The sequence below is a fragment of the Arctopsyche grandis genome, chromosome 7 (assembly GCF_051622035.1).
Source record: "Arctopsyche grandis isolate Sample6627 chromosome 7, ASM5162203v2, whole genome shotgun sequence".
Taxonomy (NCBI): Eukaryota; Metazoa; Arthropoda; class Insecta; order Trichoptera; family Hydropsychidae; genus Arctopsyche; species Arctopsyche grandis.
The window spans coordinates 26913280-26937805 of NC_135361.1; the positions used below are offsets into that span (position 1 = coordinate 26913280).

At 35.9% G+C, this 24526-nt stretch overlaps 3 protein-coding genes across 6 annotated transcripts; 1 reads left to right on the forward strand and 2 right to left on the reverse strand.

Annotated features, from left to right (window-relative positions):
- Window positions 1-2153: 2153 nt before the first annotated feature.
- LOC143914469 (cytosol aminopeptidase-like) lies at window positions 2154-14072 on the reverse strand. The gene is made up of 11 exons (XM_077434697.1): window positions 13684-14072; window positions 11388-11500; window positions 4289-4446; window positions 3845-4018; window positions 3618-3774; window positions 3393-3505; window positions 3105-3275; window positions 2885-3035; window positions 2613-2803; window positions 2378-2542; window positions 2154-2304 (listed from the first exon to the last, which is right to left on the reverse strand). Exons 1-11 carry the CDS (start codon window positions 13771-13773, stop codon window positions 2246-2248), a joined length of 1542 nt encoding a protein of 513 aa, XP_077290823.1. The 5' UTR covers window positions 13774-14072; the 3' UTR covers window positions 2154-2245.
- LOC143914468 (E3 ubiquitin-protein ligase COP1-like) lies at window positions 6812-10705 on the reverse strand. The gene has a single exon (XM_077434696.1). The coding sequence runs from the start codon at window positions 10498-10500 to the stop codon at window positions 8407-8409; it is 2094 nt and encodes a 697-aa protein (XP_077290822.1). The 5' UTR covers window positions 10501-10705; the 3' UTR covers window positions 6812-8406.
- A 1298-nt stretch (window positions 14073-15370) lies between the features above and the next one.
- Window positions 15371-24467, forward strand: LOC143914463 (nucleolar MIF4G domain-containing protein 1 homolog). Of its 4 annotated transcripts, none has more exons than XM_077434685.1 (16): window positions 15371-15438; window positions 15766-16025; window positions 16106-16328; window positions 16420-16911; window positions 16991-17083; window positions 17400-17873; window positions 18139-18482; window positions 18562-18670; window positions 20085-20297; window positions 20372-20493; window positions 20588-20781; window positions 20846-21021; window positions 21097-21281; window positions 21346-21510; window positions 23857-23988; window positions 24061-24465. In XM_077434685.1, the coding sequence occupies exons 2-16, from the start codon at window positions 15771-15773 to the stop codon at window positions 24352-24354; spliced, it is 3471 nt and encodes a 1156-aa protein (XP_077290811.1). In that variant the 5' UTR covers window positions 15371-15438; window positions 15766-15770; the 3' UTR covers window positions 24355-24465. The 4 variants fall into 4 exon arrangements, with proteins under 4 accessions (XP_077290811.1, XP_077290813.1, XP_077290812.1 ...); XM_077434686.1 differs by having other exon boundaries at window positions 15389-15634; XM_077434687.1 differs by lacking the exon at window positions 17400-17873 and having other exon boundaries at window positions 24061-24467.
- The last annotated feature ends 59 nt before the right edge of the window (window positions 24468-24526 follow it).

The following is a 24526-nucleotide window of genomic DNA, read 5'->3' on the forward strand; positions in this document are numbered from 1 at the left end:
ATCGAAGACACGTGCCTCGAAAACAGGTCAACGCGTGTCCCTAACACACGTGTCCTGGAAACGAAGACAAAGCATCTGCACACGGCACGCTACAAGCTAGAACGTATATAAAGCGACGCACCAGCTTCCAACACCAGAGTGAACCTCTGGAGTTCAACCAGCTCACTTCTCCGAAGCTCAGCCTCTTCGTACATACAATAACCATTGTAACAATTGAACAAAAATAAACGATCCTCTTACAAACACAAACGGTGTTTTCTTAGACCGGGTCACGGTCAACACATCTGTCCCGCATACTAAAACACTATAAACTCGCTCCAGATAAGCAAATACGATTATACGGGAACTCCCAAGCATAGACGGATCCAGACAATGGTCAGGGAGGGGGCCATTTGGGGATTTGCTGCTATAATAGTACGAACAGTCATATTCATCTTCGAACCCTTACATGTAGGTAGAAAACTCGCGCAACAGTGTACGTTTAAAATAAATGGAACTTAATATTTATAAAAATATAAATCTGTTATAAATAATATATATTTAAATATGAAAAATTTACAATATATATGAAATTAGATTCATCCCAAGGGGGGAGGGGGGGCTATGGTACTCATGGCACCCCCTTTGGATCCGCCTATGCTTCCAAAGAGCCAACTAACGCACCAAACACAGTACACAAAGGAAGACCTTGACCCCGTATGAATCTTCCAGAATGTGATCTCACCAGCCGAGCTACGCGTTGCTAAATTAACTACATATAGTATATAAACCAGCGCATCATCCCCAGATGCCAGTGAGCTTCAGGAGCTCGACCTAGCTCATTCCGGCGAAGCAACTACCTACTCCACCGTACATAAAATAACACTTGTATTAATCGAGCAATAAAGATCCTCTTCAAAACTCAACTGAGTTTTCATAGGCCGGGAAACGGTCGAAACGTATCACCCGCCCTATAGTACTGTGGCGGCTCTACGACATAGTCGAGTTTCGGTCACCATCCTGCGAACCAACTCGGCCATGTTGGTCTGTTGTTACTTTACTTTCTTCCCGCCCATCATATTAAACAGTCGTGCCTTAACGATTCCGTCGTTTCACTCCATACGCCCACCATAGTACTAACGAGAACTCGAGTGTCAGAGATTTTAGTGATTATCGCGAGATTGCTTTTTGCGGAATAATCCGTTTACCAAGTGAATAGTCTGCCAAAAATTCAACATATTTAATGGTGATCCTCAAATCAGGCTAATAAAAAATCATCCACGAAGGCGTTGTCCTCATGGTAAACGGACTATTTCGCACATTGCGATCACGCACACGACAATCGTTGCCACGAAAATCATGAATACGGAATATTGAGTATTCATGATTTTCGTGAATATGAGTATTTCTCGATGGATGGAATTTTTTGGTGCCAGGTGTCCCATGATCGAGATCGCTTTGTGTAGAATAATCACCGAATCGATGAAATCAATGACGAACTATTAAAAAATTATAAGAGTCTCTTCAAAAAAAATGAAACTTATTGTTAATCACAAACCTTTATACATTGTTTTCATGTATAAACATAAAGATGGCCGTATTCTCTTTTTTGTTTGAAAATTATGTAGAAGATGACAAAAATAACTGTTTTTATTTATTTTTTTGATTTCGAAAATTAAAAACATACTTAGGTATAGAAAAAAATGATCCATTTGAACCCACAATTTGCAAGGATACCCCTCATAAATTTATCTATTGACAAAAACGCATTTTTTTTGCTGCATCTTACTGAAGAAGAGTTGTACGTGGAAAGAAATACTAAATCTATTTTCCTATTTCGATCAATGATTTTTTGTAGCATAGGGGTGGATTCCGATCCAAATGAAAGGCCAAAGTCGCTTCACAGCATTTATACGTCTGACTTGGGAAATCCGCACAGGATAGTCACTCGACCGAGTGTTGAATCTAACGTGTCTATTATCCCATATCTGGACACACAGATCGAGAGACTTGTCTACTTATTCAGACATAACAATATCATAATTTATATTTTATGCTAGTCTTGTGCTTCGCTTTGCAGTGTACTATTAGGAAATTGTATATGAAAATAATGTATACATTTTACAAATGAAATAATATAATGGGAAGGGGTCAATTTAATAAATAAAAGAAAATAGTATTTATAATTTCCTACATTTAATATAAATGCATTTGATAACACAATATTAAAGCTTTTTAGTAACAATTAAAACTATGCATAAAATCTTCAAATCCCTTTGGTTTGTATTAATTCAACTAAAGTTCTAGTTGGTCTTCCGGTCATACCTAAAAGTAGCAAAGTACACATTAGTATCTTTGTCTATGTAAATAATTGACATACTAAAGAAGACATTTTTACCTTTATCGATATATGGTTGATCATCAGAATCTTCCATGACACCAGCAATGTCTATATGCATCCATGGAACGGAAGCCGGAGCAAACTCAGCTAAAAAGGCAGCCGCCGTGCACGATCCCCCACCCTTGCCTTTACCGACATTGTGGACATCGACATTCGTATAATCTAGAAATACACATATTAAAACGCATTCTTTGAATTTGACAAGATTATAACTTGTGTTTAATCTAAATACCTGTGACACGCTTTGTATGATATCTCCAAAGAGGCATCCGCCACAGTCGGTCTCCAGATCGGACAGCCGCAGCCTGTGCAGCATTCCACAACACTGAATGTTTAGTGAAAACTCCGGCAGCAGCACATCCTAGCGATACTCTTATAGCACCGGTCAAAGTGGCTAAATCAACAACCCAAGCCGGATCAAATCTAAACAAAAGTAAATATACATATATACGTATGTGATCATATTTGCCATAATTGAAAAACCATACAAAGCAAATATATTACGTTTGAGAATAGCACAGAGCATCGGCAAGAATCAATCTCCCTTCAGCATCAGTATTATCGACCAAAACACTCTTTCCGTTCATGGCAACAAAAACATCACCGGGTTTGGTCGCTCTGCCGCCAGGCATATTTTCAGTTAATGGTATTAAACCTGGGGAAACATATTAAAAATTTGAAACTATTGATGACCCATACGAGTTGAATATACATAAATACAGACCAACTAAATTCACAGGTAGATTTAAAGCAGCTGCTGCTCTGAATGTTGCAACCACACAAGCGGCACCTCCCATGTCTCCCCTCATACTTGCCATACCAGCAGAAGGTTTTATACTAATGCCTCCCGTGTCAAATGTAACACCTTTGCCAACCAATACGACTGGTTTATCTCCTGAAATAGTCAAAATAATAATAGAAGATGCAGTAAGTTACGAGAAAAATTGGATTAGAGTTAATTCATTGGAAGCGAAGATGATCACACACTTTCATCTCAATGTAAAAGATATACCTTTGAAATCTGGGCTTTTATAGGCAATTTCTAAGAATTTCGGCGGCTCATCAGATCCTCTGGCCACAGATAAGAATGAAAACATTTTCTTGTCTTCAGCCCATTTTTGATCTCTGCAATGAAGCATTATCATGTTTAGTTGATCAATGTGAATTCCATACTTTATATTTATATACATATTGTTAGTCTTCACTGAATGCTCCTACATTACAGGTCAAAAATTACCTAATTGTGATTTTAACATTGAGTTTTTCGAGTTCGTTTGCTACAGTCTCGGCGAAAATAGTCGGAGTCATAAGATTGGCAGGTGTTTCCATTAGATCTCTGGCAAAATTTTGCGACTTGGCTGCAGTGACACCAGTATTCCATTCTTGAGCAGACGCTACAAATGCACAAAATTACCCTCAAATATACTCTTCATATTTATTACAATTATAAAAAAGTATATTTACATTTATTTTCCGCATATAATACTAATTCTGGTATTTTCTTTCGATTTTTGACTAATTTATTTTCTTGATACGAGTATAAAGATAAAGTCGATCCTTCAGCAGCTTGTTGAGCGCCTCCTAATTCTTCAACAGTGATGTGAGAAATTCCAGCTGAATGAAGCGCTTTACAACCGACTGAAAAATGTTTTTGTGTTCATTGAGTATTTTAAGAGCAGCTGAGAAATTGTCAACACTATTTTATTTTATTATAACTGGTAAACGGATTATTCCGCACATAGCGATCGCTCCCACGACAATTGCGAATATGTAATATCTATCACTCAAATTCTCGTTAGCGTGGATAACTATCGATGGGTGGGATTTTCGGGTCCCAGATATTCTGTATTCGAAATTTTCGTGATATGTACACAATCGCCATGTGCGATATTGTCATTTTAACCATACCTCCAGCTGCAATTCTTATATTTTCACGGGCTTCATCGATTTCCTCGATGGGATCGTAAGCGGCATCGGTTGAACCGAGTCCAACAAGTGCCACAGCTGGGAATTCATTGCTCAAGCCCCAGAACACTCTAGCATTTCCGTTTTTCAAAGGGGAACCGCTGAAAGGACAAGACTCGGTCATGATCTATACTCCATACATCATGTTACGGTCGTACAAAATATAATATATGGTGTGAAAACATCTAATAATAAATGACATACATTTATTTAAGTCTTTATTTTATTTTACAATTTCAATATACAATGTACATACGTATAGTTGTGTATACGTTAATACATACAAATATAAATATAATACATACAAACATATCTATTATACACAGAGACAAATATATATATATATATACGATAACTCGGAAAATATTTATAATATAATATTTTCATACAATTTTATTCCTTTCAATGTTTAACTTCATTTAAAAATTTCTCTATATTCACTACAATTGATAACATTTAAAACATGTAAACAAATGAAAAAGTCTAGGAAATTGAACAGCGTTCATTTCTAATACAAATCAATTTGTGGATTTATTCACTATACATCAATACGAATATCTTGTAAAACATTATATTCTATATTAGGATAAAATTGTTCAATTTTTATCAATGGTTTGTCAATCCGTTCAGGACTCGAAATACATTAAAATGACGCTAATAAAATCAATCTAAAATATATTGCTTTACGTTTGTTTGTGTGTGCGCTATAATTTAACATGTTTCAAATGTCGTGCATAAAATGCAAAATTTTATATGAAAGCATTCACAATGATATTACAATATAAATATTTTTCTTTTTGATTGTCAGGAGAGCTACATATACATATTTCAACAAACTAATTCTTTATATAAAAAATTATATTTCCACAAACGTGAAAATTCATTTACTGGATTCTTCTTATATAATACTAAAAGTGTAGCACACGTTTCAATAATAAATAAATCTAAAATACAATTTCATTTACATCACATGTTACGGTTAGGAATATATTTGAAACTTTTCAAACCCATCTACATACATATATTACGAATGGAAATATATGTAGTTAAAAATTCGATATTAAATCGGCTTCTCAACCTGGATAGCTTCAACCCTTTGAATGAACGATGACCAACGCCGATCGGCGTTTTGCCAACAAGTCCCTAAGCTAAAAATACGCCGATGCGCGTTGTATTTTGAGTATGTAAAAAATAAACAAGAATACCACCCACTAAGCTTCTTCAGTTAGCATTGAAAAAAAAATGCATTAAACAAGGGTTGTGTAATCCGTATCAATGTTTATAAAGACTGGTTTACACCAGAACTTCCGAATTTATAACCATAGCAGAATTTCTCGATGGAAATCTCTAACTGTTGAGTATTTTAGATTGTGAGCATTACATTTTAACAACAATGAAGAATATGGAACTAGTTTTGGAAAAATACATTCATTAATAGACTTTTTTGTTTATTTTATATGGTTGCAAGATATATTAGAGAGTCTAAACACACCTTTACAAAATTTGAAATCCTCGGCAGTAGTTATCTAGGGTTTGTTTGGATTAACTACAATTTTATACCTGCTTTCTATTGGATTTCTAAATAATTCTAGTTGGAAATGTTGGCGAAATTTTCAGCGTGGCAGGTTTTCAACAGAAAAGACATCAGCACCCAAAGGGTTGAGGAAAAGCTGTTTTCATATGAATAATATCTCGAACATATTGTATTCTACAGGATCGCAAGAATATTCCACTGCTTCCATAAAAACATAATAATGTAGAGATTGAAGTGAATTCCTCAACAGATAAACTATATATTATATGTATGTGTCATTTTACATTAATACATTAATCTATCATAAAATTTGACTACAAAAGAGGGCAAAGTAGGGCAGATTATTATATTAAACAAAAATATTCATCATTACACAATTACAATTTCTTCTTCGAGTAAAATATATGTATAACCATATATATTTCAAAATATGCTCACGATGCAGTCACCTTAAGAATACACTATACAGGTTCTAACATATATCAATATAATTTTGGCACATAAAATATGATCCCTTGGTGACATAAAATATTTATAAATATATATATATATACTCGGCATATACATAACATACATTTGATGACATTGTATAATAACGAGGTAACATTATTAAAAACGCTTTAAAGTTTATATGTACATGTATGTGTAAATGCTGAAATTATTTATATCGATCGGATCAAATGACACAATTCAAAGGTACAAATTTGGAATGAATTCTTAAACGACACATCGAAATACTAAAAAAAAAGCACGACAATAGATCTATCGTTTATATTTACGACAAAAATACTACATACTGTATTCAAAACGCAATACGTATGATGCGTGTAGCATATTTGCTTACTCAAGCGGTATGTGTAGAGCTACATTTTAATATAATATATGTATGTAATATAAAGTATCCAAAACAATGTTTTTTTTTTATTATATATACGTAGGTATAATCTTCTAACACGACTTATTAATTCGGAAAGAAGTTTGTTCATATCGGATTGCACACGGACTCCTTTCACGATATAGACTTCTTAAAGCAACTCTTCACAATGATTTTACGCAAAAATGAAAATCATCAAGTACATACATATGTATATATTATAAATGGTACAGTTGAAGTGTATCTTCCAGTTGTTATATATTTTAACTAGTTGGAATGGGTGAACGTAAAAAAGTCGAAAATATTCGTTTACCATGCATACATATGAAAAACAGTTAGTATATATATATCAGTGGCGTGCGGTAAAACTCTCTCTCCCCCTGTCGTACATCCTCACTTAATTTGCGCGAGCAGGATACAACAGGAACAAGAGGAATAGGCTTTTCCTCCCGTATCCTGCGCGCGCACATTAAACAAGGCTGTATGACAAAGAGATAATTTCACCGCATGCCACTCATATATATTATATATACATAGTACCGTTTCCCATGCACCGATTTGAGATCATTGCCTTCCGATATTTGCTTTTTCGACCTTTTCACTTTCGGTGCCGTGAGGTAGACCCAGTTGGAATATATTCCTTCTAACCAGGTAACAACTACTGTTATAGTTGAAGTGTATTTCTAGTTGTAATATATCTTGAGTAGTTGGAATATATTCCGTCTAATCGACGCAAGCAGTGGCGGCTCGTCCATATGGGCTGCGGGGCTGCAGCCCTCCCAATACAGTACAAATTCATGTTATTTTTTTCGTCCACATGTGATGCGGGCTGCAGACCTCCCAGTATAGTACATATGCATGTTATTTTTGTTTTCATTCGACCACCGGTTTGATTAACTTGATTAATTTGCAGCCCCCCCCCGCTATGAATTCTCATGAGCCGCTACTGGACGCAAGTCGATTTATATAGCGAATTACATTCTAACCAGTCAAAATATATTACAACTGAAAATACAGTTCAACTATAAGTTGGTACCAGGTAAGATGAAGATGTCAGGTTATCGTGAAAACGTCACTCGACTAGGAAATTGAGTTGGAAAGTCATATTTTTGTTTTGAACACATTCTTAAAGTTATCGCAAAACGGTATTCATTGCCTTTATTTGTAATATCTAGCAAATATTAGCGCATTATTGAATTCTAAAGCATTCGTAAAACAGATCAGAGCTGTCAAAACTCAACTGTTATATTACAACTGGCGCACATTGTTGAAAGTGTATTTGATCATGTAGAGATATAATTTATTCGTTTAATTGTATTCAAATATGAATGACCTAATACGCCAGTTGGAATATCTTATAACTGAAAATACACTTCTACTGTAACACATATAATATATTCAGTAAAAATCGTATAGAAAAATATACGTAAAGAAAACGGAGACAAACTCGTCATGCAGCACTGTTTTTTACAGTACACAATACCTTAAGATAAGTCACTGTTGTGAACAGGGGGATGTTGAGATCTCCAATATGGACAAACATTCAAGAGCGGATTAAAATGTACATATGTTCGTCGAATACTATTTTAATTTAATAAGAGCACCAATTCCAAATCAAGATGGTTACGAGTCATCGATCAAATCATTTATAACCTATATAAGTTCCAGTACTTTGATCGTTCCTTGACTGTTAGCGGCGACAACGACGTTCGTGTTCTGTCTCCAGCACACGGCCGAAACAAACTCGTTCTGCTCGTCGTCTTTCTTATCCTGATCTAAGAAACTGCGTACGGTTTCAAATTTGAAACTAAACAGCTGCTTGGTGAGCCCTTTATAATACACGTACAGAGCGTTGTTTTCCGATCCGCAAGCGACATAGTCTCCGTTCGTTGCCAGGCCTACAAAGTTCTTCTCGTTTATATGACCGACGAACGACCGCAAGCACCTCGGTGAGTTAATATTCCATATCTTCAACTGACTGTCCGTCGACGCCGATACAATATCCTCGGAATTCAAAAATGTGACGTACGAGACGGCCTTCCGATGGTCTTTGAAGATGGACAAGGGCTCTTTCATGTTTCTCAGATCGTAATAGTGTACGCAGTGATCGGCCGAGCCGAATGCGAGATGGCAAGAGCTTTTCGGATTGAATCTGACACAGCACACATTGAACTTGGCCTCCAATGTTGCAATGGAATGGTCCACATTCAAAGACCACAGTTTTACACGGGCATCATCCGAGCCCGAAGCTATCAAGCGAACGTCTACAGCGTTGAAGTTAACACTCCAGCACCGTTTGTCGTGTTCTTGGAAGGTTTTCGTCTTTTGACCCGTAGACACATCCCAAACGGTGACAGTGCCTTCGTAATCGCTCGAAGCTAATATACCTTTGTGGTAAGTGTTCCAACTTACGCACGATATTTTGTGACTAGAAGTCATTTCTACGCACGGATAATGAATATCGACCATATCTCGCACTACCGAGTTGTAGTCGAATACTTTGATTCGTTTAGTGACGCCGGCGATGGCGAAAAATTCATTGTCTTTATCGAATTCGATTGTCGACACTATAGTGGAATAGTTTATTACATCACTCGAGTATGACAACGTAGCTAGAGGTCTGAGACCTTTGAAGCGCGAAAATTTAACTAGGTTCTCTCTGAATATGTCCAAGCCGGAACACGAGCTGACTTGAGGTAGTTGTTGATCTCCGTACGACGGTTTTTCACTAAGCAAGCCTTCACCATCTGCCTGGGTGACCGTTTGATCCGGCAGTGAGTCTTGGTTGGAAAAGTCTTCATCGGCTCCGAAGTACAGGTCTTTCGAACGGCAGTTGAAATAGCATTGCACGAAATCGTCAAAGTGTGCGTGCATTCTTCGTTTCTTGGCCGACAGGGTGCTGTGATCTACCTTCTGGCCGATGCCGAAGGATGACTCTACACCAGACTCGGTCGACCTATCTACGATGCTGCCCGTTCTGTGAAGCATATTAGCGTCTATTGTGTCGATCAAATCAACGATTTCTTGTCTGATAGCTACGACGTTTGCGTTTGAGCTGTCGGTCTTGACGATTTCTTCAAGCGTTGGACACTTACTTTGCACGTCTTTGAGAATACCTTCGACTTCTTCCATGTCCTTTTTGATCAGGCCGACCTCTCGTATGAGCTGATTCTTCTGCTCTTCTTTCATTTGATACAAATGTTTTAAAAAGTCGTACAGTAGTCTGTTTTGAGCGGCGCACGATTCCGCTTCCAACAATTGCTTCCGTTGAGTGAGAATTTCGAGCATGACGTCGACGTCTGGCATGCTCAAGTTTTGAGATTCAGCCGTGATGAAACTTCGCAATCCGTCTGAAGAATTCATACTGATGGAATCGCCGGCGACGGAGCCGGACTGTCCCAGACTTTCGATGCTCAATTTCATCTTGTATTTCGATATCAGCTCGTTGAGTAGAAAGTTGGGAAAGACTTGGTCTTGTCCAGCGAGGCCGTAGCCACACTTGGGACACCTTCGGTGGATTTCGATCGACTTGCATATGCAAGTATAGCAGAACGTGTGACCGCATCGCGTAATGTACGCCTCTTCGATTAGATTGAAGCAGATCGGGCACAGAAAGTCGTTGTTTTTATCCTCGATTGAACTGCCCATGCCGTTTAAGACGGCCGGTCGCGATCTCGCCGCCCGAGGGAGAGTGTTTGTTCCCGAATGAGATGGCGAAAGGTTTCTATGATCCCGATTAGATGCCATATTTGATCAATTCGGAAGTATATCACACATATTTAAAATACAAATTCAATAAAAGAATCGTTCTTAAAACATTTCACACATAAATTGTAAACAATGCACAAAATAAATATGCCAATTTTTTGATAGTACACAATATGCAATCCACAGACAGCATTAACGATTTAATTACAAAATAAATTATTATTTTTTGCCACAAAAATAGAAGACAACTTCACGGTGGTTCTGTTTTTTTTTTTTAAGTCACAAGTTTCTTCAACAATCGAGTTTAATAAATGTCATTGAAACCTTTTACACGACAAATATTATATATCCACAAATAGAGTAGACGTTTTCTTGGTCGCATCACCTGAAACAGTAATGAGTAATGCCAGTGAGCTTTTGTACTGTTTTTTTTAACGCAACTACAAATCTAACTATAGTGCAATCACAGTATAAGATTTTTAAGTTGATTCAAATATCTTAGATCGCGATTGTACTGTACAAATATTTATAATAATTCAAAGACAAAGTTAAATTGAATAAAAAAAAAGAAATTGAATGCAACAAGAGGAAATAGAACATTAATATATATATATACACGTATGATACAGGGGAAATATAAAGAAAATTATAAACCAAACTTGAATATATACTAGTATGAAAAACATTATCGAATGTGCTCAGGCAAAACACAAAATTGTAACAGGTAAATAAACTGAACGGAATTTATCTTTAAAATTTGTGGTAATATAACATTTCGATATTAAATGAAAGCAAAGAGATTTAGTAATGCTTTTAGATGTGAAGTAATTCATTCAAAAAAAAAAAAAAGCAATAAAAGAATATTCACGTCATCAAATCAAGTTTATAATTTGATACATTTATTTTGAAACGAAAAATTAACTTACAAGCTCAAATGTTGCAGAAGCTTTCCTTCGGTTTTTTTATTGAAATTTGAAGCAGTTTCGGTGAGTTTGACACTGTCATCTTTGCCTGTATATGCGCCGAGGACCAAACCTTTCTGTAATAAAAATATATAAATGATTAAAAATAGTAATTTGTAAGGTTAAACTTTTGTTAGATTTCATGATTTAAATAAATGAAGGAAATACGAGTATATAGGAGTTGAAGACACGGATTGCATAAAACAATACCTGCAAAATCTAACTTTGGATATACTCATTGAATGCTGACCAATGCCGATCGGCATTTTGAGTATGTAAAAAATAAACAAGAATACTACCCGCTAAGCCTTTCCAGGTAGCATTGAAAAAAAAAATGCATTAAACATGGGTCGTGTAATCCGTGTCAATGTTTATAAAGACTGGTTTAATCATTTGCCATAGCTACATTTTTGAAATTGAAAAAAGTCCTAACCACACGTGATCTCAGTATAGCACTCCGACTGAGACTTCTACGATGCTACGTTTTCAGCATCCTTCTGTATGGAACAGAAGCATGGACCCTGACGGATGCCACATGTAAGAAACTAGAGGCATTTGAGATGTGGACATACAGAAGGATGCTGAGAATCTCATGGATGGCGCGTCGTACCAATGCCGAGGTGCTTGCCCTGATGGGAAAACATGTCGAAGTGCTCAAAAGTGTGAAAAGGCGTAAATTGGAGTACTTCGGACATGTGATGCGAAATGAAAAATACGATCTCCTGCGCCTTATAATCCAGGGGAAAATCGTAGGCCAACGCAGTCGGGGCAGGCGGAAAACATCATGGCTAAAGAATCTTCGGCAGTGGTACGGCCTCAGCACCCGAGCACTATTCCGAGCAGCTATTGATAAAGTACGAATGGGACATCTAGTTGCCTACGTTCTAGGAGGACATGGCACGTGAAGAAGAAGAACTATTTGCCCGTGGCCGTCTTCTATAGAAGCTTTGGGCGACAAGTCTGTAGCGCGGCTGTCTTCCATAGAATTTCTGAACTTTGCATGGGATTTTGAGCCTCATATGCGCCTATTTCAACTGTTTTAAGGTTCAAAATTGGTTGAATATATCACTGAGAGTTGAATGCCATCTATTCAATTTGCTTAAAATGAATATATACCAGTCAAAAATTAGTTTTTTGTGGAACCATACTGAAACCTCGTTTATGTGACGTCACGTCTTCATACAATTATGAAGAATGATTATTTGACAATTAATCCAAAACTACGAGATATATTATGTATTTTATTGTTTAAAATAATACTTTATGTGTTAATTAACATATCTGGTTACATGAGTAAATATTAAAATCTGTATTTATGGTCGAAAACTCGATTGCCAAATTCGCGAAAAAGGTACAGGGTATCCGCGTATAGGACTTGTTCGCTATATTTATTGCCGCGGGCAAAGGGTTAATACTTATTTTGTTTATTTTATATTGTTGCAAGGTATATTAGAGAGTATAAACACACCTTTACAAAATTCGAAATCCTCGGTGGTAGTTATCTAGGGTTTGTTTCGATTAATTACACAATTTTTATACCCGCTTTCTATTGGATTTCTAAATACCTCTAGTTGGAAATGTTGGCGAAATTTTCAGCGTGGCGCGCTTTCAGCAGAAAAGACGTCAGCACTCAAAGGGATTAACATGTATGCATATAAATATTTATACAACAGTAAAATTACAATTTTTGTAAATTGTTCATACATTTGTACGTATGTAGAAACATGTCAAAAATGTATTAAATATATAGAATTGGGAATGTCATGAAAAAAATGTTGATATGATGCAAGAGTATATATGTATATTTTAGACGTCCACACTTCCGTTTTGTTTTTGTTATTCAATATAGGTACATATGTAGAAGCAACATTACAAAAATTTTGATTAAGTAGACAACTATCATTGCATTTGATTTTATACCGTACAAAAAATGTACGCAAAAAGCTTAAGTCCATTACGTAAAACTGCATCTAAATTAGAATTTTGTTCAATTGAAAATAATATATAAAAAAATAAAAAAAAATTTGAACCTAAAATACATTGCATGCATGGAATGAAAGCAATGAAATGAGGTTAGGTTACGCCCACTTTTCTTCAGAACGTCATCGAGGAATAAGATGTGGCTCTTTGGTAGGTCTTCAATGAGAATAGTGGAAGAGGAGCACGTTTAGATTGTGCAGACACGGATCTGAGGAGTCGTGGAGTGAGACGTGTGGGGTGTGGGGTGTGGGGTGTGGGGTTTGAGGGGTGTGAAGCTGACCTGGGGCGAGTTTTGCGAGAAGTGTCTGAGCCTGGACGAGGGTTTGGGTGCGGGGCTGGCGAGACAGAGACGAGCGGCCCGACACAGCATTACAGCGATCTGATGCAGAGCCACTGACCACGCGGCAGACGAGACGAGACGAGACGAATCGAAACCAAACGAAAACGAGAAGCCCTACCACTCGTCGCCACAACACTGAATATCCCCCCCACCCTTCTCCCTTCTTCTCGTTTGCATGGTGAAAAGTGCCCTGCAATTACGCAACTGACGGCCATTTACCCCAACATTCAATATTTACTTTTTAATGCAAATACGCGCAAATATGTCAATGTTTTTGTCATTTCTGGTTCGATTATTATTCCGCAAAAAGCGATATCGCGCTCGTCACTAAAATCTCGATCACGGAACATCTGGCACCCAAAAACTCCACGCGAAATATTGTACTAACGAGAACTTGAGTGCCAGATATTCCGTATCCGCGATCGAAATTTGTGCAATAACATTGTCTTTTGTTTTTAAGTTAGATCATAAGTTATTGCCTAAGTACTTTGATGATTATATAATAAAGAATAGAGATAGACATAGTTTTTATACTAGTGTGGCGGCTCACTATACGTCATGGTCGAGTTTGGTTACCTTCCTGCGAGTGGGGACCAACTCGGCTGGGTTCGGAGAGTTAAGTTCGGAGAGCGCTACTCACTCTGCCTTCATCTGTCATAAATAAAACACGTGCATTCAACCTGCCAGTCGTCTCATTCGTTTATGGGGGATGAACGAATGAGACGACTGGCATGTTAATGCACGTGTTTATTATATGACAGCTAAAGGCAGAGTGAGTAGTGGCTCTCCGAACCCAGCCGAGTTGGTTCCCACTCGCAGGAAGGCAACCATACTCGACCATGTCGTATAAGCGAGCCGCCACACGTTCATCCCCCATACTAGAAATAAGGACAAACTAGTTGTAAGGAGTGTAAGAAAAAATAAGACAGCTGGGGGTGTTTTTCACGGTAAACGGACTACTAATTATATGTGAACCAGTCACAGGACAACCGGTCGCTCTAGATTGGTCACACGTGATCACCCGTCACACTAAAACTGGTAACGAGAAAACTGGTCACACCCTAAAATCGCTCAACCAGTTTTATGTGTCGCTCGCATGTGTCCGTGGAAAGAATTGGGGGGAGGGGAGAAAATCCTCAAGAAAAAAACAACTCGTTAGTTTTCAGCGGACAAATCAAGAATTTAATATATAAATATGTTAAATTTAAATATTTTTCTACATTTACAACATTAATGTTAGCACTTTTATCGTGTGTGATCATTCACACACTCTCAATTTTTTTTCTTTTTGACGTTGGCCAATTCACAAAGAGATTAAAAATAACTACAAAAACTACATTAAAAATATTCAATTACAACTAAACCGAACGTGACCGTGACCGTATTCTAGCAAAAACTGTACAATCAAACTGCAATAAATTTTTGTAATTTTTAGAACAAAGTTTGTGGAGGAAGTAGCGTTGATAATCGCCAAATGTCCTCGTAAAAATTCTACTCTTTTTTTATCTTTGCAAGTTTTTTTATCTGTGTGATTCTACGGATACTGTTTTGTTTATTGGGCCTATTTATATAATTTTTGAAATCCTTGCTTTTTATTTGAATGTTGATTGGAAAACGAAGCAGCTATGGCTGATATAATCGGTGTTATTGCCCAACATGTGCCTGCTTCGTTGACAGCTGAGATATACCGTAGTTGTGAGATACTCAAAATTTAAAATTTTCCAATCGAATTGACATGTTTAATATTTAGACTGAATCCATTTTTTAAAGCACATTATCTCCTTATACATAATACCAAATGATCGCCCTTCGTTAGTCCTCTTTAATCTTATATTCAAAATAACCTCGATCAAGCGATTCTCATTTTTTGGATTTCCTGTACTTTAGTAGTGTAAGATATTCTCAAAAAAAATTGAAATTTTATCTGATGATCTCTATGTCGAGCTGCCATTTAATTAATCAAATGTATAACCTCAAATGTATTCTTTATTTGCTCTAATTATTTATTGTATTTCATTTAAGACATCATGGGAAAAGTTTCAAAGAGAAATTCGTCAAATGCTAAAAAGAAACCTTTTCGCAAAGAAAAAAATAACCTTCCCAAGACCAGGAAAGATATTCGAAAAGAAAAACGAAATGTCAAAAAAATACACAAAAAGGAATATTTCGAAAGAAGTAAAAAGAAGCAAGTGGGTCAGTTCGTTAAATACCCCAATAATGAAATAGATTTGGAGGATGATGAAGTTGTAAATACTGTGAAGAATACCGATGGAATGAAAAAAGTACGTTTTATTGTACCTTTTATTTAAATTCTTATTCGCATAATATTTTTTTTAATGTTTTCCGTTTTTTACATGTTCAGAAGGGTAAAAATATATCTGATAGCAGTAGGTTCAAAGATATTGAAGCTGATAAAAAACGAGAAATTAAGTTGAAAAGTGGCATGCAAGAACACAGGAAAAGTCAACTCTTAAAAGCTAACGAGGATGAGGATAAAATCATCAAGAAATTAGAAAAACAATTAAAATTCAAAAAGAATAAAGCTGGATCAATACCAAAAAGTTTTGCATCAGATGGATTGAGTTGTATCCTTTTCATAAATATATTTTTTTATGCAATATTTTTTTTACTTAGGTTGTAAACACTAACAATATGATATCCTTATATAAACAATAGATCTTTTAGAAGTTTGCGATCCTAAAACAATGACGGCTGCTATTGCAGCCGAAAAACATCTCGCTGATTCTGATTCGGGATCTGATTTTGAAGAAGATCTTGCCATTGCTACAGGTCAAACAAATAAAAAAGATAAAAAGAAGAATAAAGAAAAAACTTCCAACGATATTAGTATGGACTATGAAAGTATGGACGATGAAGAAGATTTTGAAGAAGAAGACGATGAAGAACCCTTCGAAGAAGAAGACGATGAAGAAGAATCAGATATGAGTGATGGCAATTCTGAAGAGGACCAAATTGTAAATGGTCTAAATGGGAAATATAAAGTAAAGAACATACCAAATGCTAAACGATTATTAGAAATTAATGGCGATGAAAGTGAAGATGATTCAAATGAGGATGAAGAAGAACCGTTACCAGTGGCTAAGAAGAAAATGAAAAAGACAGCATTAAAAAATAAAAATAAATCGGACGAAGAGGATGGATCGGAGGGTATGGATTTTAAATTTATATTTATGGTATATTTAAATCATGTATGTGTACGTTTGTTTATCATTTTTAACTTTATTAGATGATGCCTTTGAGGATTATGAAGAAGGTGAACTCGACGATAGTTTGGAAGATGGCGAATTAACCGAAGAAGAATTGGAAATGTTGTATTCAGGTAATTGCTTGCTATTTTCACCATTAATTTTTGCATCTTAGCCTGTTAAAATGTTCTTACAGACTCTGGCTTCGCATGACATGCATATACATACATATATGGTATTTTTATAAATTGATCTTTTAATTTGGAAACGCTTAATATATTAACATACATGCTATATATATATATACTGTCTTATATGTAAATATTTTCATTCAATTTGAAATTTAAATCGTAATGTGTTCAAGTTTGAACTGGACTGTAGATATATTCTTTAGCCTATTAGTCGAAGAAAGTCCCAGGTAGTTTGGTTTCATGATTTTCGTTATTGTAGGTGCTTCGTCATATCCGGATGGTGTTTTTAGAGCCGGCAATCTCACTCCCATTTACGAAGAGACAGAGTCAGATTTAGATCTTTATAAAAAGGGTATTGAAGTACCGTCAATGTTGAAAAAATGCGTCGATAGTTCTGTAGACGACATGTCGGAAGCTTCCGTGAACGATTCGTCAGATGCTTCCATGAACGATTCGTCGGAGTGTGAAATGGATCCGTCCATGAACGAATCTGACGAGTCGGAATGTGGCCACGTTGATGGTTTCGTGTCGTCAGGTGACGATTCTGACGGTGAAAACGAACAGATAGTTGTTAACGGGAAAATAATCAATACGTACGGAAGAGAGCTGAACCCGACTGTCGAAGAGGATTTCGATAGGTGTCCTCAGTTAGATAAATTGCTTGCTAATATTAGCGATTCAGAATCTGAATTGCCGTTTTCTAAAAACACAACGATTAACTCCTCTAATGCAGGTACTTGTTTGAATACTGAATGCCGTTAAATAACCATTTAACATTTTCACCGCATAACAACCACTTATTTATCATTTGATTACTTACCTTGCCCATTAGCCCCGTCCGAGGAACTCGTTGATTGAGAGCTTCTCACTTCCAGTAATAATTTTCCTTTTGCTCCATATTTCCAGTAAATGAATGTACATATATTGATACATAAATATATTTTGTTATAAAATAATATTATACATATGTAAATAACTTTTTTGTTTCCAAAAAATAGATTCTGGAAGCACTGATAAGAAAAAAAAGAAAATCAAAAAGAAAAGAAAGAATCTCAGTGATGACGACGATGTTTCAATGGCAGCAAAAAATAATTGCAAATCAGATAATTATGTAAAACCTAGTAAAAAATCAAAAATTGATAAAAAACAAAGCAAAACAATTAAAGAAGATTCAGAAGAAGATGATGGTGATTCAAATCCGGAATTTTCTGATGATGAGATGTCTGTTGGTGCACAATCCGATTTAGGAGGTGATGATGAGGAGGGAAAGAAACTTAACCCCGACGGAACATGGGAAGATATCTACGGTAGAAAAAGAGACAAGGATGGAAATATTATTAATGTTAGTATTACATTATGAATTGTACTGATTTTTATTTTAATTATGATTTTTTATTTAAAAATTTTAAATTATTTTGCAGGACCAAGAAGTGCAAGTTTCAGGATCAAAATATGTACCACCCCATATGAGAAAATTAGAAAACGAAGTTGAAACAGCTGAGATTACTCAACTGAAACGGCAAATAAAAAGTAAGTTATCCATTTTCCTGAAAAAAAAAACAATAAATAATACCAAAAATATAATCTAACTAGTGTTGTGCTCGTTGATATTTTTACGTACACTCGGACTAGGCCGAGTAAGTGCAATCGGATTAGGCCGAGTAGCATCCCAGAGACTGTGTGACCGTTATAATTGGTTTCGAGGATTATCTCCCCCGAATGCACTTAGCGGGGGTAGCGGTAACTCGGGGTCGCATTCCAGTAGAGTTCTCAGAACCCACAGCGGTAGCGTGGGACATCTAGTACGTGACCATAACAATAGGCAAGCAAACCGGACGTTGAAGATGCCCTGAGAGACCTATCCGTTATAAGGCGGTACTTGGGCGATATCAAGACATTCTGGACGGAGCACTGACAGTGCGTGTATCTCCTTAATCACCAATAAATGCTGTGAAACGACTTTGGCCTTTTACTTGGATCCTCCACCCACCCCTACGCAACAATATCAACGAGTGGTTTCGGAAAGGAATTGATACACAAATTAAAATAAAGTTATATCATCATATATATAATATCGCTATTCTGTGTGTCTGTCTGAGATAACGCTCGCCGTACTATAATTTTCGTTTCGATTCGACATATAAATGTACGTCACAGCTATACCACTGCCAACCATACGTATACAATATAATAACAAAAGAAAAAAACTTCTATATATACTGTTTGCTACCATTGTTTTCTCTAGGCAAATAGATGGCGCTAAATTTCTGAGCGTTAACCGCCATCTATTGAAAATTTATTTAATTAATTAATTTTTCTATTGGTGTTTTATATTGTTTATATATAGCGAGGTAATGTTTACCATTTTTTTATAGTAAACAATTAAATATAAATATATTTTAAAGGCATTTGAAAAAAAAATTTGATTGCATTCGCATCGAACACAGGACCGTTACATTACTTTTATTTATTTTTTATGTAATAACTTAATATGCTAACACCCATGCGATGATATTTCATCGAGTACAACACTAGTGTTATATATAAATATAATGAAGGGTAATTTATAGGCGCCGAGTGCGTGCATTACACGCTCGCTGATCCAACCCGCTCAAAATGATGAATGAATGTGTGTGTGTGTGTTTTCGTGGATGTGTTATGTGTGTACCCTCCCGCGCAGTGCATCTGACGCTGACGTGTCACCCGTTTCAAATCAGGAGCTCAATATCAGGAGCACATATTAGACGCTTCACACCCCCCACTTCCCCGCATTTCCTCGACACGATAAGTCGTCACGCCACATCCCTATGCATAACGCATACTCCTGGTATTCTAAAATTTGCTTTTTTGAAATCTCTATACTTGTCCACGCGTCCGCCACATACATACTTCCGTTTTTATATACATATATTATATTATTCATGATTCGTTTGTATATTTTCAGGTCTTTTGAATAAAGTAGCTGGTAGCAATATGCATTGGATTAGTACTCAGTTGGAATCCCTTTACAATTCTAACAGTCGCTACTCCGTGAATAACGCTTTCTGCTCCTTGTGGATGGCCGCTGTCATTCAGCCGGTGACTTCAGCCGACAGAATGGTCATTGAACATTCCGTACTCGTTGCCATATTGCACGCAAATGTTGGCTCTGAAATCGGTATTTATCGCATATTCATTCTACATTATGTATATCTCCTTACAGTCAATATTAAAATTGAACACGTTTTGTAGGAGCTCACTTTTTACAAACGGTTGTAAAAAGGTTTGACGACATGCTGAAAACGCAGCAGACCATTGAAAATAAAGAATTGGATAATCTAGTCTTGGGGTTGTCTCAGTTATACAATTTTAAGGTTAATTCAATTTGTTTTGAATTATTATAATACGTATGTAACTAATTCTTACTTACGTATATTTGATTAAAATTGTATTCATTTTTGATTATAGATATTTCACTCATCTTTATTGTACGATATTTTGAATAAATTTGTGGAGAGTTTGTCAGAAAAGAGTATTGAATGTATACTCGTTATTCTTAGAAGCGTAGGTGGAGTTTTACGGAAGGAAGATCCATCTGCGTTGAAACTTTTCATTCAAAACACTCAAGAAAAGGCTGGACATTTGAAAAATTCTTCTTCAGGGTATTTATATATGCGTAATAATACTATACAGACATAGAACGACTTCAATTATATATTTTTGTAGATCTCGAGTGAATTTCTTATTGGATGTGCTTCTCGCAATTAAAAATAATAATATGAATAAAATTCCGAATTATGACCCGTCGTATTCTGAAGAATTGAAAAAGTCTATGAAGACTATTGTAAGAAGAGGAAACACTGTCATTCCGTTGAATATTAAATTGGACGATTTGTTAAAAGGTAATAACATTATTGTAGCATGCTTTTGAATGTGTATTGTGTGTGTATTCAAATATATGATTATGATGTTTATAGCCGATGAGCGTGGAAGGTGGTGGATCGTCGGTTCTGCATGGGAAAGCAATCTCAAGCCTGAAAAGTGCGGTGGTAAAAACAAACAAGTCGATTCGCAACAGGCTCATTTGTTGAAGCTGGCCGATAAGCAACGCATTAATACTGACCTTCGACGGAGTATATTTTGCATTATAATGTCAGCTGAGGTAATATTAGTCGGCTAATGCACATACTTTTTTAAGGTTGTGTATTATAATATGATTTTTTCAGGACTATGTGGATGCATTTGAAAAGCTTCAACATTTGGGATTGAAACATCAGCAGGAAAGGGAAATCATACATGTGTTGCTTGCGTGTTGTTTGCAAGAAAGCAAATATAATCCTTACTATTCTGTATTAGCTCAACGGTTTTGTGATTATGATAGGAAATTTCAGGTTTGTTTTCATTTTATTTATTTTGATAGGAATTTGGATTGAATATTAACATGATGGTGGCCGTTGACTCATATTTGTATCATGTTGGGTGCACAACGCTTAGTGGCCGCTGGTACATATATGATTTACGACTGCGCCAACTGTATCAGTCCGCTGATATATTTTTGTATCACGTTTGCGTCAATCGTTTGTGGTCGATGATACAATTTTGTATCACGTTTTCGTCATAAACGAAAACGTGATACAAATATATATCAGCGGACTGAAAAATATATTCGCGCAGTCGTGAATCATATATGAATCAGCAGCCAGTAACCGTTGTGATACAAATATGAGTCAGCGACAACCATAGTATTAAATCTTGAAGTTGAAATTTTGCGTTGAAGCGTAGTACATAAGTTCGACTGTAAATATGTATATGAACATACATATGTACATAACAGGCGCTGCCTAAGTCAAAATTTAATTTTATATATATAAAACAAAGACCCTTGTGTGTGTAATAAAATTCGTCTCTGATTGGCTGTCGTTAAATATTAATTTTTATCGATTCAAATAAATTGAATAAAAAAAGCAAATTAATGTTAAAATTAGCCATGTTTAACCCTTTGAGTGCTGATGGCTTTTCTGTTGAAAGCCCGCCACGCTGAAAATTTCGCCAACATTTCCAACTAGATTAGATATTTAGAAATCCAATAGAAAGCAGGTATAAAATTGTAGTTAATCCAAACAAACCCTAGATAACTACTGCCGAGGATTTCAAGTTTTGTAAAGGTGTGTTTAGACTCTGATATATCTTGCAACAATATGAAGTAAACAAAAGAAGTCTATTAATGGATGTATTTTTTCAAAACTAGTTCCATCTTCTTCATTGTTTTTGAAATGTAATGCTCACAATCTAAATACTAAGCCACAATCTGAAATACTCAGCAGTTAGAGGTTTCCATCGGGAAATTCCGCTATGGTTATAATTCAGAAATTCCGGTGTGAATATCCGGTCTTTATAAACATTGACACGGATTACACGATCCATGTTCAATGCATTTTTTTTTCAATGCTACCTGGAAAGGCTTAGCGGGTATTATTCTTGTTTATTTTTTACATACTCAAAAATATAACGACTATCGGCGTATTTCAGGCTCATGTACTTGTTGGCAAAACGCCGATCGGCGTTGGTTAGCATTCAAAGGGTTAAGTGGTATATATTTCAAATATCGAGCGAAGCCTAGTTATTAATCAATGCAATTTAGTATAAACAACAAGTAATTTTGACTCAGGCAACGTTTTAACATACTTAGAATATGTTACAATAGATTTTATTTATAAATATACTTTTATAGTCGATCCGATGTAGCGTGAGACTTACGAGCATACTGTCGCATTCGTGCAATGTGTTGTAACATTGTAAGGACGTAAAATAAATTCTTAATTTTTTTAAATTATTTCTTATTTAACTATGTAATATTATTAAAATATAATTCAACGCAAGGTCTTTAATAATATTACTGTAAGTTTTGCTGTCCATTACATGACGTTGATAATAACTTTTATCGTCTAAAAAATATAAATTTCCATTATTAATATAAAATATATACGCATTTCATAAATGAATTAATAGTATCAACAACTTACGTATTTTATATTAAAATTTTATTTATGTAAATATTTCAAAATACGAAACACAAACTCAAAACCACTGAACCGATTACGATGAAACTTTCAAGATTTCTTGTATGCATGTTTGGGAAGATTATTGTGAAAAAAAAAGGGAAATTTCAAATGTTTTCGCGTCGCGACCAACGTCTTCGCTGCCTGCGTTTTTCCGACAAATGGGAACGGGAACGAGAACGGAAACGGGAACGGGAATTGCATGCGTTATTGTGGCGTTGCAACGCATGCCGGGTTCAGCTGGTTTTAAATAAAAGACTTGGAACTTTTCTAAATGTAAATTTATTTTTAAATAGTGCAATACTTCCCGCTGTCATGGATTGTTAAAATTATTCCCTCACACTTTATAGAACTTTCCTTTCATGATCCATTTAAAATTAAGTACTATCACGTGAAGAATTATTTAAAATATCTATCTACATTATATTATAATATGTACGCAGCAACAATTCAAATCGGCGACGAGTCGTCTAATAAAACGTGTTACACACTAGAAGACTCGTTCGATTCGAATCGCATTAACATCTAAAACGATAACATTACATACAATTTTGTAAATGACGCGAACAATAACACTTATAACGATAATAATTCGCATTGTATAATTATCAATTAAATAAATTACGGGCGAACACTTACTCACATACACGTGTTGTTTAAGCTTTTCTGTTCTTTCAGATGTCCATTCAATACACGGTCTGGGACAAGCTGAAGGATTTGGACACGTGTAGCATGTTTCAGATATCTAATTTAGCACAATTCCTCACGCATCTATTCGTCGAGAAGGGTCTGCCCCTGTCTATTCTAAAGGTACGTTTACACGTTGACTTCGAAAAGTCACCGTTGAAATTTAATGCATTATGAATAAATCATGTGTTTCAGGTGGTGCAATTCGCTGAACTGTCCAAGCCGACTTTGAGACTCATGCGACAGATTCTGTTGGGTGTGATGCTGCACAAAGAGCCGCAAACCATCTTGGAAGTATTCCAGCGGATAGCCGTGTCGCCCAAGTTGCATCTGTTCCGAGAGAGTCTGCGACTTTTCATTAGCCACTTCCTGCTGAAGAATTCCAACAAAAAGGAAAACGTACTGAGCGAAGAACAGATAGTCTTGTTGAAAGAAAGAGCTTCGGCCGTCGACCGAATACTACAGTCTGATTCAAAATTGAAATTCTAACACTATTTTTTGAGACTGCTTCTATGTACGTTTGCGAATGTGTTTTGTAAAAGAATTTTCCTGAATAAATCAATGGATATAATATTGGTAACGCATTATTTATTCACAATCTTTATAAGATGTGGTTTATTTTAATTTATATTATATTTAATAATATAATTTATATATATAT

Coding starts and splice junctions, on each gene's coding strand:
- LOC143914468 (XM_077434696.1), bottom strand. CDS start 10,500: ATGGCATCTAATCGGGATCATAGAAACCTTTCGCCATCTCATTCGGGA.
- LOC143914469 (XM_077434697.1), bottom strand. CDS start 13,773: ATGCTGTGTCGGGCCGCTCGTCTCTGTCTCGCCAGCCCCGCACCCAAA. Junction 3,036..3,104: donor TCTACCTGTGAATTTAGTTG/GTCTGTATTTAT, acceptor ATGTTTCCCCAG/GTTTAATACCATTAACTGAA. Junction 2,543..2,612: donor TCATACAAAGCGTGTCACAG/GTATTTAGATTA, acceptor GTGTATTTCTAG/ATTATACGAATGTCGATGTC.
- LOC143914463 (XM_077434685.1), top strand. CDS start 15,771: ATGGGAAAAGTTTCAAAGAGAAATTCGTCAAATGCTAAAAAGAAACCT. Junction 16,026..16,105: donor ATACCGATGGAATGAAAAAA/GTACGTTTTATT, acceptor TTACATGTTCAG/AAGGGTAAAAATATATCTGA. Junction 20,494..20,587: donor CTCAGTTATACAATTTTAAG/GTTAATTCAATT, acceptor TTTTGATTATAG/ATATTTCACTCATCTTTATT.